Here is a 15350-nt window from a genome sequence, read left to right as displayed (position 1 = left end):
CACATGCGCGTTTGACGAAAATACCGTATTTAACTCAAGCGAAGCGAACACGAACATTAAAAAAACACAAATACAAACTTCGATATGAACGTAAGAGCCGCATGAAACCGGGCAAAGAGCCGCATGCGGCTCGCGAGCCGCGGGTTGGCCACCCCTGCTGTAGTAGATCTCATGTTAAGTTACAGAGATGGAGGCATCAACATACATGTTGACTCTGTGTTGGTTGTTCACATCACCGAGTTAATTGCACATGGGTATCTGCGTTAAAAGCCTGGTTAAAAAAAAAAAAACATCTACATCTAAGGTTACTCCACAGCGCCAAACGTTACCTTCAAATCAGGTGCGCCCATGAGGTGCTCGGCCTTATTAACCTGCTCGTGACCCCGTTTGTCGTAGCTCGGTTAAACACATTTAAACGGGAATATGGTGGAGCCTAAACATGTCAAAAGGCAGCGTATTCAAGGTTAAATGTGGCGTTTAAGACTTAGTTTGACATTTTGGGAAATAGGTCTACCCTTTATTCACCTTTTTGCTGAGAGTTAGCTCAGATGAGACCGATACCACTTAACGTTACGTCTGTCGACTAACGTTAGCTAAACAGATGAAGCTATAGCTAGTTAGCAGCTGGTTAGCTTCGTTTAGCAAAAAGACTCGATGCAGAAAAAAAACGCCTACCCTGCCCCTGTCCATTGGAAAAAGTTAATATAATAAACTGTAGATTTATTATTGTGAGTGTACGGCCCTCAATGTCAACTGATTTGGTTCTCTCACACCTCAAGATGTTAGCTTAGGCTGACAGCGCTGCAGCTCTGGCTATGATAAACTAGCTACAAGCTCATGAACAGTCGAGCAATTAGTAACCATAAAATTATGTCAATGTTGTGTTTACACAACTTGTTTCCGCTGCCCCCAAGTGGCCAAAAAACATATTTCAGGTTAGCATAATTAATTCAAAATGTTGGTGTAATATTTGTTCTGTTTATTAACAGGCCTAACGCTATTTTTTTCCAACATTTTTATCTTAGTCTGTGTCTTATAACCAACTCCTGCTGGCATAGCATCTTTTTTTATCAGTTTGGAGGATTAAGAATCTGATATACTGGATCATTTCACAGATTGGTTAATGGTTAATTAAGAGTTGTGGACATTTCATACCACTCCAGGAGTGAAAGTTGTGTCTGTTCTAATAGAGATAGCTGTATTTAGCTTGAGCACTTTATAGATAGGATATGCTATATTTGAATGGGCTTTTTTCATTTCTGTATTTCATAAAACTCAATTTATAGACTTGAAACTTGCTTGAGAAAAGTCAACGTCGACACTATTTTGCTCTGTTTGCACTGCATCACCACACCAAAGTCATGCAATTTTGGAGAAAAAAATAAAATCAGAAACGATGGGCACTGAAAAGTATTTTTAATGTGTATTAATTTACACTACAACATGCAAGACATAGTCTTTTGCAGTTTGATGCAGAACACATATGCATACAGGGAGCTTAGGGAGCATGGCGTCTGCAGCGCATACACAGATAAATTAATGTAATCATCATTTTCTGCCCAGCCTCTTAGTGCCACTAAGGTTCAAATGATCTAGGCCCTGTCCACTCTTGTCTCCGATAGGCTATAATCTCTGTACTGACAGTATTTACTTACGACAGTGTGTTAGAAGAACGTGGTGCACTGATCCTAAGATGAACCCATAAACAACTGCAGCACAGAAACCCGGGTCCAGGGCTAGGCACATGAAATATGTGCCACTCAGTCACCCATTCGGCAAGCCACTCAAAAAGGCATAAATCACAAGCCTCTGATCAATGCCGTTTCCCATAGGTGAACCGCTGTGGCACAACACAATCAATTCTTGTTCTCTGCTGAAGCAGCAGCAGCAGCGGCGAGGAGGGTCGACTGGAATCAGGCCCCATCAAACATGAATGCCGGCATTGAATCCAAATCAGCTCATTGGCATTCTGTATGGAGAGGGGATACAAGCGGTGCTAAGAGCATCTGTTGCCGTTAATCAGCAGATGTAGTGACCATGATGGTTGTGTAATAGCAATGAGCGTAATGTGCATTTAGCTGTACTGCATATCACAAAAATGCTGATGTGTATAAAGCCAGCAAGGGAGGAGAATATTTCAATAGTTGCAAGTAGATGTCATAATTCAAAGAATTGATCGATTGAGAGCTCTGACATACATACACGGCTGCAGTATGCAGTTTGAACAGGGAATTAATCCCTGTGGAAAAATATATTGGAGCACCGTATACAGTGTGCTGTATGTCTGGTCCTTGCTGCAGGAGTCAGTTCACGGTCAATTGAATTACAGCACACATCGTGGTCATGTGACCGGGTTTGTGCTAAGCTATGACTTCACAGGAAGGTAGGGCAGGATGGGGATTAAAGGAGGAGGAGTACAGTGTGTACAGTACATGACAGGTGTGTGGATGTGTGTGTGTGTGTCTGTGTATTTGTGTGTTCATTTTGACTCAAATGTCATCGCTCAAAATCCAGGCCCCCTCGGGAAATGACTGCATTCATAAATCATGTCAAATGAGTGAAATTGAGTCGTTTCTTTAGTTGCACCATAACCATATACAGGTCTTGACACCAGAGTGATAAAACATTCGGTGTCTTGCTGTGAGTGTGTGTGTGTGGGTGCCGGCAGCCATGCACTCATCTTTAATATTGCTCTGATCCACCCTGTGCAGCTCATGCATATATTACAGTACATCAACACAGGCAGGATGGCAATTTGATGCCGCAGCAGTTAGTGATTAAATCTTCTTTAATTCGCTGTTTGGGGAAACACGGATTCACACATATATATATTTCTCAGTTTAATTGTAGTCGCCAGATGGCAAGTTAAACAAGTTTCACTGAAAACAAGCGTGCAAGTGCCTTTTCATGAGGTCTCTTTTTTTTCAGTCGTTCATTAATCTGTTGAATTATTTATGCATTATCTGCGAGCAGGGGGTGGTTGGGAAGTTACTGCTGACAGACTGAGAAGTAGGAGAGAAAAATGACGGTGACGCACACCGTTGCCGGCAGTTAATGAATGCTGTGTTGCCTTTTACATGCATAAAATTGTATAACTTGTCTTTGACCCATATGAGATATTGACTCGGGATGATTGCACAGGCTCACACTGAGACGTATGCAGGAGGCGGCTCCGGCTCAGTTTCACCTCTTGCCGATATCACAAAATCCCTGTCAGCTAAAATAAATATGCTCCAGTCAGCAGAGCCGTAGCTCCTGTAGCAGCAGAATAGCTTATTGCTGTGTCTTTGTCGCTGTATTCCTCTACTAGTGGTCCCACCGGGTGTTCAACACCTAATGAATACGTATTGAACAGCTTCCTCACTCACTGTCATCCAGGCACTATCACACATTCCTCTGGTTCAGGTGGATGGAGGCCTGCACGCTGGTTTGGATGGATGGTTTTAGACTGCTGTGCAGCCGTTACAATAGTGTCACATTACGATGAGAGTAAAAACACAATGAAGAAGAAGAAGAATCAGCCTGAAGCCACAAACTACCTCTTCTGAGTTACACAGCTATTTACACTTGACTAGTGCTTCACTAAAACAATAAAAGGGTAATATTTTCATGTTTAGGCTTGTATTCTGACACCCTCTCCTGGTCAAATTGTGCCATTACAACTTTGATAAATGCAGTAAGATTTCTATCAGAGGATATTCTATTATTCTGCCACGAAGCATTTAGTGTCTCTAGTCAAGAGGATATTATGAACCTTATTGCTGCAGGAGTTGTGCGCAGATAAAAGTTTCCAACCAAGTTCAAGGCATGTTTTTATTGTATTATAGATTATGTTAGATCACATTATCATGCAAATAAACCTTCAGAAACGTTGCTCATCAACTGATCTGTTTCCTATCAGCCTCTTTACAAATGGGGGAAGGTCAAATTGGCAAACCGATTCAGAACAATCCCGAAAGACAATCATTCGAAAATAGAGCTCTATCTAAAAATATGTGCTATGTATTCTACAGCTGTTGCATAAACACAAACATCATTAATGGAACCGCAGAAAGTTTTACCTGCTGGAATTGATCTGAAGTATTAGTACAACAAACATTAGCCATATCTTAAAAAAGTTGAATTATGACTTTCGTTTGATAGAAGCACTATATGCAGAAGAACAGTTTTACTTTGTATAAATTATCTGTTTATTTTGAAAAACCCTGTGAATTTGTCCTACAGCATCATACCACCAGCATGTCGACTGGGGGAGGCTTTAGAGGAATCTGGCCTAGAGTGAACCTCTTGGCCTTGAACTGATTCAGTTCCTCTGAAGTCATATTGCTCTCGTGTGAAAACAGACTGTCCGACGCCCCGCCGGCAGACCCCGCTCCTGCTGCAGGAGGAGCAGCTGTCTTCCCAAACCCTTCACTCGCCCGTCCAAAAATGCTGCCGCTTCCGGCCGAGGCCGGCGCTTCGGCACCGAAACCGCTCCCAAATCCTCCCCCGGTGTTTGGTGTCGAGGTGAAATTGAACCCAGAGGCGGCGCCGAATCCCGAAGCAGCTGCCGGCTTGTCGGTGGACGGAGCAGCGAAGGAGAAAGAAGCAGCAGCACTGAGCGCCGAGGAGGCTGCAGTGGAGGAACCAAACCCGGAGGGAGGCTGTGTAGGAGGCGCTGAGGCACTGCCAAAACCTGCGGAGGAGGGGGGCGGCGGTGCCGCCGAGGAACCAAATCCACTGCTTGGAGCAGCAAAGCTGAACGTGTTGGCCGCGGCCGGTGCTGGAGCCCCAAAGCCTAGATGGTCAGAAAGAAACATTTTACACATGAGCAATTTATTTACCTGATCAGAATATTCAGGCAGGACATGAGAGGTGAGGGATACTTTAAAGCAACAGTTCTTTCTTGCGTGTGTGTGCACTATTTAACGCGTTATATTTTGTTTTCTTTAATCCATACAAAAGCCAAAGTGTGAATAAAACAACTGACTATTTCTTGGCAGGGAGCAGGAGTCTCTGTTGATACGTTTCAAGAAGAAAAGGTTTCCTAAACTATTGCTTTACCCCTCTACTGTCACAATAAAACAATACTTAATCTTCACCTTTGCTTTCCAAGCTGGATGTAGCCGATCCAAATCCGGTCGCCGAACCAAAGCCACTCGAAGCTGCCTGAGGTGCTGGGTTGTTTATCTCTGCGAGCTGCAAGAAAAGTGAATATCAAAACATGTTTACTGTATTTTTGTCCTTCGTCATAATAGATGGGAGCATTGTGACAGTAACTGTGTGTGTCTGTGTCTCACCAAAGCTACGCGAGTGGCTGGATTCATAACCTTCAGTTCCTGCACTCTGCTTCTCCACTGGGTGAGCAGCTGATTTATACCATTAACCTGAACAAATGAATCAGGAGTTCCTTAGACTAACAACAAACAAACAAACCAATATCAGGAGTGAGATGAATGCGTGACGGTACACTCACGTAGCTCTGCAGATCTCCTGAAGCTCTTGTGGAGTAATACTCCAACCGGAGCTCTTCTGGAGAGAGATCAGTGAAACCTGTAGACAAGATATACCAAACATAATCAGGTCTAGTGTCTACAAATAACAACAGGAATCATGTAATCAATTGTGTTTGATACAGACCAGATAAAGGTGCCTTCAAGCTAGAATAACAGGAAAAGCCCCACTGCCCCGAGCTCTCCCAAATATCCATGTCCATCTGGATGTTCTCCCTGCGTGACCGTGAGACAGACGTCACATGAATGAATTCCTGATGACAAGATTCAATATTGTTGTGCTGCACAACTGAAAAAAATACAAAAAGACTCACAGTTTTTTGTCATCATCTTCCTCACCGGCTGGCACCTGCTGTCCTCCTCCTCCTCCCCCTCCCGTTTCAAAGGTACTGGGAGGAACAAGCGCTGAAAATCTGTTTTGAGCAGAGAAGCTCACGTTATCTCTTCTCCCTCCTCCTCCTCCTTGGCCCCAGTCATTCCCTTCACCACCACCTCCTCCTCCTCCCCCTCGGCCCCAGTCATTCCCTCCTCCTCCTCCTCTTCCTCCTCGGCCCCAGTCATTCCCTCCTCCTCTTCCTCCTCCTCGGCCCCAGTCATTCCCTCCTCCTCCTCCTCCTCCTCCTCGGCCCCAGTCATTCCCACCACCTCCACCTCCTCCTCCTCCTCCTCGGCCCCAGTCATTCCCTCCTCCTCCTCCTCCTCCTCCTCCTTCTTCTCGACCCCAGTCAGCTCCTCCACTTCCTGCTCGACCCCATTCCTCAGTTCCATGAGAGGAGAAAGACGAAGGCTGGATATAGCCTCCTTTTTGCTGAGAAGGATTCACCCAAACTCTGTTTCCAAAACCTGAAACCAACATGCACACCAAAACTAGTCAATAACGAGGGGGGGTTGATGTTAAACCATGACAATCGTTCTTTTGTAATATTGTAACTCAACTAGTGGCACTTCTGTCGACTCTGTATGTATGACACCTAAAGCATGTCTGTCTGTCCTGAAAGAGACATGTCCCTCTGTTGTTCCCTTAGTTCAGCTCAATTACTGTGTGTGTGTCCCAGCACCGACAGTCTCAGGTCATTTGTACTATACTGAGAGGGTCTAATGTTGTGTCTTATTGATGTAAAGTAGTTTAGATGAAGTACCTAAATGCTTAACTTGCTAGAAATGTTACCGTGACTCAGAAACCTAACCTAGCTTCTGGGTCCTGGAGTAATGTCAACAAACGTTAAGCTACATAAAAGGAGACCAGTTAACGTCACGTAAATACTTTGACAAGTTTAGGTTTAGCTGTACTTATAGCTCCTTGACGTTACCTCCACCTCCACTTCCACCTCCTCCTCCTCTAGGCTGCTGCTGCTGCTGCTGCTGAGCAGGAGAGTTGTAGCTGTTGTTGTATCCTCCACCACCTCCTCCTCTGCTTCCTCCTCCTCCTCCTCCTCCTCTCGGATGCTCATTCCAACATTTGTCGCCGTAACGACAACGGCCCTGAATAAAGAAATTGCACACGGGCATTCCTACACCGCGTTTGGTCGTTTCAAATACAGCGTTTCTTATCCGAGCTCCCAATGTTTTCGTGCGAAGCAGCTCGCGAAGAGGCACAGGTTGTTGTCGCAGGAGATGTACGTCATCGGTCACGATCCTGCACATCCGGCCTAATGGCGAATACGTTTATGTTTAATTCGTTCATTAGCTTTTTGTAAGTATCTAAGTATTATTATATGTACCTGATTGTTTTTGAAATATTACTGATTATTGTATTTTTAACTAATTTGAAATAAAGTATACAAATAAATAATAAAAAAAAGCTTAACATTGACCACAGCGACCCTGCGTGGTAGTTGTTAATGTAAAGTAGCCCAAGGCGTTTAGGTCACTCCTGTTTCACTATTAGAAAATACACACTACGTCCGTTCTTCAACTGACCATGATGTTTTTAGGAGCAGGAATTTAGTTTCTTCAGATCATACATTGTTAGAAGGTCACACTTCACTTCAAAAAATATACAACATGTGATTATCAAGCTTAGATTATCTGTTTCATAGTCCGGCAGCGAATATTGTAATATTAGTTATTATTATTATATTATAATTAGTTAATTTTCTGTTTTTAGTAAGTCCAAAAACATTTTCTAATTCATCAAGAAGGAGGGAAAAGTCTTAAAATAGGCCTTGTTCTATAGTGTGCTTTGAGCTTAATGAAATGACCTGCAGGCCCATACAGGTGTGCCATTATTCTGGCTGACTAGACTAGACTTGAATTGAGCAGAGCTTTGCAGGAAGTTTCCTGAGTTTTCTAAACTCTACAGTAAATCCAACTTGCATGATAATGAATATGTTGACACTATCAAACAAATGCTGCTTGTGATCTTAGTCATACAAATATCAATCTTAAAATGAGCAAAGACTTTCAATACAAATAAAATGAAAGTTTTATTGTTTACAGCTTTTTGACAGAGCAGAGGACTTAACCTCAAAAGTAAACATTTACTTAAATATTTCCAAGAAAAATGAATGCAATTTGTCATTTTGCAACACATTTCTTAATCTTTGGGATATACCTCTCATGCAATATAAAAAAGCTTTATTTTCCATTTCTGTAAGACAAAAGAGATACACTTCGATAGAGTGATAACACAGAGACAGAAATGTATAAACACAGTATATAGTAAAACGTGTTTTTTTTCCTAATCAACAATACATTAGAATGTTAATGGACAAATAGGAAAGTGTCAGTAAGGACATGGCACCGGTAGCTTCATTAAACTGTATTTTAGGGAATGTTGAATATATAGTTTTCATGATAATTTGAATTGTCTAACAGCAAACCTGTTGCAGCAATACAAAGCAGCTTCATTTAAAATAAAGATTCCAGCAAGAATATGCGTGCAACACAGTTTTCAGCAAACAGCATGAATGTATAAATGTTATCATTGTGTGTACTGTCGGCATGCATCAAATTTTACATATTTGGAAAACTTAAAATCGACCATTTTTAAATATTTCTTGAGCTAAAAGATATACAAATGTTTTTTTAGCTGAACCACCATGCATTTACAGTGGATCACTGAATTTCCGCAGCCCATTGATGAACAACACACATTTTCAGAGTGAGCGAGAACATTTATAAATAAAAGCAGTAAAACTGGATTTATACAAAAATACTTGTACATAAATAGTTTGTTGGGACATATTTATGTAAGGTGCCTGATCAAATAAAAACCTCCTTCATGGTTTACAAGCTATAAAAGAGTGAGACAAGTATAAGAATTCATTACATAAAATATATATATATTTATTTTTCATACAAAAATATGCTTAAGTCATAAAAATATATAGGAATTATATATATATTATAATAATATATAATAATATATGTTTATATATAGATATATGTATATATATCTATATATATATGATACATAAAAAAAATAGTAAACAATATGAAAACATCCATAACGATAATGATAGGATAAGATTTTATCCCAATAAACTTCCCAATAAAGAAAGAAATGGAGTAAATATACACGAAAAAAGTGCTCATGCAGACACTACCGCTACTTTAGCCCTTTGCACAGCAGGGACAATCCCTGTATGCTGAGACTGAGGACCAATGGGAGAACCCCTGCTTCAGTTCCTGTCTCCTTCCACAGCTTGTGGCTGTCTCTCTTCAGTGTCTCATTGGTGGAGCTGAACAGCTGCTCGGCCAGTTGGAAGGCCTGTTTGTCTTGCAGCGGGACCGGAAGACACTGGATGGAGAGAGGATCGCTGCTCTTCTGTAACCTGCACATCTGGTGAGAGAGATATTAATACATGGATGGATGATTGACAAAAAGATGTCTAGCTCTTTGCAAAGCCATGAAGGCTTGAATCTTACTTTGCTCTTAAGGAATCGTCCGACATTTTGAGAACTTTGCTTTTTCGCTTCAGGATTAATACTTCTCTCATGTCTGTAAGCTACAGCTAAGCTAAGCTAAGCTAACTGCCTTATTGCTATAGCTTCATATTTAGTGTTTAGTGTCAATAATAATAATAATAATTTCAACTCATGCAGTCAACAGTGTGCAGTGAATTAAACTAGTGAACTAACCAGTGCGTCGAAGGCCTCCAGAAAATCAGGGCAGCTCTCGCTCAAGAGGCTCAGAGTTTGATCAGGCAACTCTACAAAAACAATAAAACACAACAAGGTTAACCTGCAGAAAACTACGTTTGAGTACTACCTTTGTTTGGCTCTAAGCACTGAGGGAAAATGTTGCCCTATTCAGTCGAGAGTTCACCCTCACCTTCCATGGCACTGACCAACAGGTGAGCTGCGTTTAGGCGGGCAGGGTCCTGGCTGTCCAGTAGGACTGACAGGGATCTTCTCTGACTCTCCGACAGTTCTTCATGCTTGGCTATATCGAGTGTTTCACCACTGCACAACTCTTCCAGCTAACAGAGAGAGACACAAAGAGGAGGCCAAATGGAGAAAATCCAAAATGTAAAAGAAAAAGGGAATGGTGGTTCAAACTAGTGTCACAGATGTTTGCCGATATACTGTCATTAATTAAAATAGAAAGGTTTTGGGTGACTGTCCATTGGGGTAAGTTTAGTTGTACCACATGTCCCCTGTAGAGGTGAGCCAAAACCGACTCGTGGCCACAACAGACCTGTGGTGTGTTGGTGTCGGGGTCATGTTAGTGTGCCACTCACCAGACACTCCATATAAGACAGAGCGGTTCTGTTCCTCAGAGTCTCTTGGAGTCTCTTGAACAAGGCCCATCGAGGTGACTGGGGGAGCTCTGCTAGAGGAGAGAGGTCCATCTCCTGTGATCCTGTAGGAGACCGGGAGACACTGCATCAGATTTGAAACTGACGCTACACCAACATGCTGCACATCCATCCTTCCAAACACATTTTTCATAGTATTCAATCACCAAACGTGGCATATAAATACTAATACAACCATTCGTTGTTTTGATATTACACTGTTTTCTTACAAACAGTTACAGAGTTGTTGTCGGCTCAACCTATTACCATAATTCTTGAACACATTTGAATTGACCTAACTCAAAAGTTGCACTCTTTTATTGCTGTAAAAATTCTGGCTTATCCCAAGAATCTTCTTATTCTCCAAAAAAAAGCATGATTCATTTTTATCACCATGAAGATATTGATGCAGACTGAAATGCAGGAGCAGATTAACTGCAGATTGAGAGCAAATTTAGAGGATTGTGTAACAGCAGGGGTGTGCCATCTTCGACTTTGTTCTCGTTTTTCGTTTCGGGTGGGTAACAACTGATATGTCATATCACAGCCGAGTGGGTGAGTTGGACGGGGTTGTACCATCCTGTATTTGGAAATCTGAGAGTGGAAAACTGACTATTTGGCAAAATTATCAGATCCTATTTCTATCACTGTATAAAGAGGTGTACATTACCGTCAATGACAGACTAATAAAAACACCTTAGTACTGTCTTTAAAGTTGCAATAATTCCATGCTCATATGTATTATAGGTATAGTTTAAGTTACAGGCTTTGCTACTGAGGCTGGTCAATATATTTCAGAACAAATAACCAATCTAAACATTTCCTTCAATCCACAATTTCATCTGTTAGAAAAAAAGGGAAGCTATTTGATTTCCATCATTCCTCTAATGTGTTTCACTTCCTCACAAAAAAAAAAGAGTTATTTAGTTAGTTATTCAATGAGTAAGTGGCTAAACGTATGAATGAATGGACACAAACCATTTGGCAAAGCTACTTTATCCGAAACCATCTTCCCATTGCACCCTCCGTCCACCGCATCCAAGGAATCATGGGATGGCCAGGACTCAGGCGAGTCGGCCTCAATGCCTCCTATTGTGCCAGGTTGTAGGCAAATAACTGAAAATACACACAACGTCATAGATATCACACATAGGGTCAAATGGATGCATGTGCCCACAGGTGCACAAACATATAAAGTAAAGACACAATCAAAACACATCAATGAACATCAGCCCGTGGGATGCTACAAATGAGGAACTACGGCTATTCCTATGAAGTGGTGATATTTGCTTAACCATCTGCTCGGCTTCCCTATTCTTTGCCATATTTAATGTAACTGCTATTTGCACATGTAAGTGTGCACAATATTTAAGATGCAAAGCTAAAGCAGAACAGTGTGTCAAAGAGTCGGTGGAATCGGAGAGGATAGAGAAGTGACATTGTAATTCATGCGTTCACGTTTCCGTCAGTCCCGCCTCTCAGTAAGCTCACACACTCTATGACACACACACACACCCAAGCGCGCACATGCACAAACTCACCATAGTGCCCATCTTTTTTAATCTCCAGTTCCAGGACGCTGTAAGCAATGACTGTACCAGAGGGGATCTCCACGGAAACATCGCTTTCCGCCTCAATGTTGTTGCTGTCCTTCACCTGATAACACACATATACAATACACACAAATACAGAATCAGAATCAGAAGTATGATTTTTAAATCTGGTGATTTTAAATCAGACAGAAATGTTTTTGGATTGAAAATATTTGAACGGCGTGACGTGACAAACACAAATATTCAATCTTTCCCCCAGAATATGACACTAATAACAATTTTATTAATAATAACAACTATCTGTTACTTCAGATATCAATAAGAAATTCCCATAACAAACCTGTAAATCATAAATTGACATCAAACTGAAACTCTAGCAAGCTATTTTACATGTTTTCTGAATTTCCTAAAACACACACACTCAAACTCACCCCCCACACCCACCTTAACAGAGTTCCCCAGCATGCCCAGCAGCCCGAGAATCCCCTGAAAGGTGCACTGCTCACTTTTCGTCTGGGTGATGGAGCAGGAGTCTGTGGTCAGAATCCTCTCCTTCACCACTGCCAGCACGTCAGCTCGCTTCTCCAGCTGCTGCACCAGCGGATTCTGCATGTCCACCAGCCTGATAAGAAGAGAGACTGTTTTTATGACTCCACAATGGAAATGTAGTGTATGTGTGTAACATTAAGGTGTTGTCATTATCAGTCAGCTATGAGTGCGTTCACATTGAGAAACAACACAAAGAACCAGGACAGATCCAGTGCAGTATATTTAAGTAAGATGACACGGCTGATCTCTGTGGTTTGCATGTTACTGGTCTCAGGTGTCAAATGCCTGATGTCTAATTACATTTATAGAGTACTCATCACATTAATAATGAAGTCATTATTCTGTCACAATGTGCAAATAATCAAGAAAGGAATTATTTAGCACCTGCTGCTGGAGTCTAGTAACAGCTTCTTCACAATCAATTCCTCTTTCTTCAGGTTGCCAAAACATGACTGGAGCTTGGACGAGGCCCGTCCTTCCAGTGTGACGCTGGCATAGCCAGCCTCTGAGTCCACTTTCCCAGAGAGATTGTCTCGAAACGTCCCCTTGTAGGTCAGGAATTCTGTCTCAGACACATCTGACAACACAAGTGGTGTGTGGGGGAAATATATAAAAAATAATAATATAAACATTCATATAGCTTGAGCCATTTCTATTCACGGCAGTATGTATGTGCACACCTACATACCAGGACTGAGCACCTCGTCGCCTTGCAACAAGTCGTTGAGGGTGAAGCCGTCTGTCGGGTGGTACTTGGGACTCTTCCAGAACCAGATGCGCTTGCGTTTGACGACCAGTGCCATGGGAACCAGTTTCTTTGAGTCATTTACTCGGGACACGTGGATGAGGCTTCCTTCCGGGTCAATCTGACGGAGGAAGTTGGCAGTGGCTTTGGAAAACATGGCTTCGGTTGATGAGGACTGCAGACAGAGATCCAATTGAGAGACTCAATTTTCAGCTTATTTTTCATTTTTTCCACAGGAAGGCAATGAGAACAAACAGGGCCCTGGAGTGCTGGTACCCAACTAATAAACCACGAAGGGTGATTTCCAGTTGGTATTCTCCCCAATTTCCCCCTCTAGATAACTTGCAAGTTTGAGAAGTCCAAATGAAGCCAATCAGACCGTGTGTGGTGCACCACGTATCCCCACATGACCCTGCAGTCAACAGTTGGCAGTGACTTACAAGGCTTAAAGGAAGTCCCCCAGTGTTAATAGTGTGACCACAAACTGGCTGGCTAATTCTGCTGGTTCAGCGTTCATAGCTTAAACATTTTATGTAATCAGGCATGATGGGGGATTTGTGCTGAGAGGGAAGAGAGAGTGAAAGAATGGAAGAAAGATTGAGCTTTGCCCCTGTTGGTTTGAGAAATGTTAGAGTTAACTAAAAGAACGCAACGTTGGCTGGAGGACAGAGAAAAGAGGCCGGTTGGGGAGATAAATCGAAAGCATTCCCCTCCCCACACGTGTGAACAACACAAACTCCAGTAGACTTGACCTGTTTTCAGTGTGTTGTGCCATTTGCTCTGAATTATTAAAGAGTTGTCGTAACATCAGTGGGGACCTTTACCTAACCCCAAACTCAAATTCCAAAAGCTCAAATATGCTGTTTCTAAAGAGTTTGTATTTCTTTAAATTTAGTGTGATCTGGACCAAGGAAACTACAGAGAAAAGAGACAAGATAATAGGAATAACATTTTAACATGAGGAAATTTCGAACTAAAATTACACGTGGTTATGGTAACATGCCATGCTATAAGGAAATATATAGCAGTAATGTAACGGTAAATATAATGGTTCCTTAAAAACCTTCAGTGGCTAATCACCATAAAGCAAACAACTGACCCCAATCCATACTTTTTTTTTTAGAAAAGTGTTTCCTATGCTTATCTATGAAAGATACATATAAAGTAGAAGAAAGTACAAATTTGCATTAAAATATTTGCCAGTATAAACAGTTGGTAATGTCCCCAAAACATCCATCCCGCGTGTGTACAAATGAAACACAACCACACACATAGTTGCAAGTGTGCCAGCGCGCGCGTGTGTGTTTCCCGGCAGCCCACTTCTACAAAAGCAACCAGGCTGCTGTAACTGAGAGCTGCGCGTGCTTCCACAGTGAGGTCAACTGCGGACGAGCCTTAAAGACGCATGACTCGGATTATGAGTGTGAAATTAAAGAATTAGAGTGGAGATCACGGAAAAAGTACGTTTTTACCGAAAAATCCAACATAAAGCATAAAAAACAGACCACTTTGGTTATCTCGAGCGGACTAGAGTCAGCCTAGAGTCCCTTAGTTGGTTTTATGTCTCCCACAAACAGTGATAAATGACTCATTTGTAAATGAAGTTGTCGCTTACCTCAAATTACTTGTTAAACAGCTCTTCAGGTTCAGAGCTCAGGTCCGCCCCGTTTGTCAGTCCTGGAATATGTCACCGATGCTGCCAGGCGCAAAAGTAGACTAAGTATTCCAAACAGGGACTAAAATAGTCCTGTTGATGTAACAGTGACACTTCTCTCGCAGTGTTACTATAAAGTTAATACTAGGCCAAAGGGTAAAAGCAATCCCTGATAGCGGTGGTGTTCGGTGAGAGCTGCGGCCGAATGGTGGGAGAGAGATTAACTGAACAGTTATCGACTTTACAGAGGAGAACACAGACCGCTTCCTCCTCCCACTCTCACTGGAGAGTTAATTATGATCATATGAACTCTGGTATTTGTGTGTGTGTGTGTGTGTGTGTCTGCGTGTATGTGTGTTTCAGGAGGACATGAACAGACTTGCCTTTGATTTTCGAAATGAATAAAGAGGGAAAATACCTGCTAATCTTATTATTATTCATTCATGTCATTTGCATTTCACTACTAATCTGATTGTAAATCGTAAGTAGGCCAGTAGTCGTGGTATATGACACATCACCACCAGCTAGACCACATCATGTAATGACAAACACACCTCCTGTGCAGTTAAGTGAAATATGTAAACGTTCTTGTATGGTTATTAATAAGAAAACTCC

The 15350-nt window shown here is 41.9% G+C and overlaps 2 protein-coding genes across 2 annotated transcripts; both read right to left on the bottom strand.

Moving 5' to 3' along the window:
• Positions 1-3838: 3838 nt before the first annotated feature.
• On the bottom strand, positions 3839-7001 carry nup42 (nucleoporin 42; the record flags this gene model as incomplete). The annotated part of the gene is made up of 8 exons (XM_079176297.1): positions 3839-4777; positions 5082-5178; positions 5280-5366; positions 5456-5532; positions 5620-5708; positions 5807-6180; positions 6214-6335; positions 6803-7001. The coding sequence occupies 8 exons, from the start codon at positions 6999-7001 to the stop codon at positions 4227-4229; spliced, it is 1596 nt and encodes a 531-aa protein (XP_079032423.1). The 3' UTR covers positions 3839-4226.
• Positions 7002-7921: 920 nt separating this feature from the next.
• Positions 7922-14841, bottom strand: LOC306708067 (gasdermin-E-like). The gene is made up of 10 exons (XM_079175759.1): positions 14697-14841; positions 13025-13256; positions 12721-12913; positions 12232-12409; positions 11776-11890; positions 11213-11350; positions 10178-10299; positions 9769-9916; positions 9576-9646; positions 7922-9276 (listed from the first exon to the last, which is right to left on the bottom strand). Exons 2-10 carry the CDS (start codon positions 13236-13238, stop codon positions 9043-9045), a joined length of 1413 nt encoding a protein of 470 aa, XP_079031885.1. The 5' UTR covers positions 13239-13256; positions 14697-14841; the 3' UTR covers positions 7922-9042.
• Positions 14842-15350: the final 509 nt, after the last annotated feature.

Source organism: Pholis gunnellus (assembly GCF_910591455.1).
Source record: "Pholis gunnellus genome assembly, chromosome: 16".
Classification (NCBI taxonomy): domain Eukaryota; kingdom Metazoa; phylum Chordata; class Actinopteri; order Perciformes; family Pholidae; genus Pholis; species Pholis gunnellus.
Note: the sequence above shows the minus strand (reverse complement) of the source record. Positions and strands in the feature narration are given on the sequence as shown.

Excerpts from the sequence above, each read along its gene's own strand:
- LOC306708067 (XM_079175759.1), bottom strand. The coding sequence starts at position 13,238 with ATGTTTTCCAAAGCCACTGCCAACTTCCTCCGTCAGATTGACCCGGAA. Across the intron at positions 11,891-12,231 it reads TGCTGGGGAACTCTGTTAAG|GTGAAGGACAGCAACAACAT; the intron begins GTGGGTGTGGGG and ends GTGTGTTATCAG. Across the intron at positions 9,917-10,177 it reads TGTCTTATATGGAGTGTCTG|CTGGAAGAGTTGTGCAGTGG; the intron begins GTGAGTGGCACA and ends TCTCTCTGTTAG.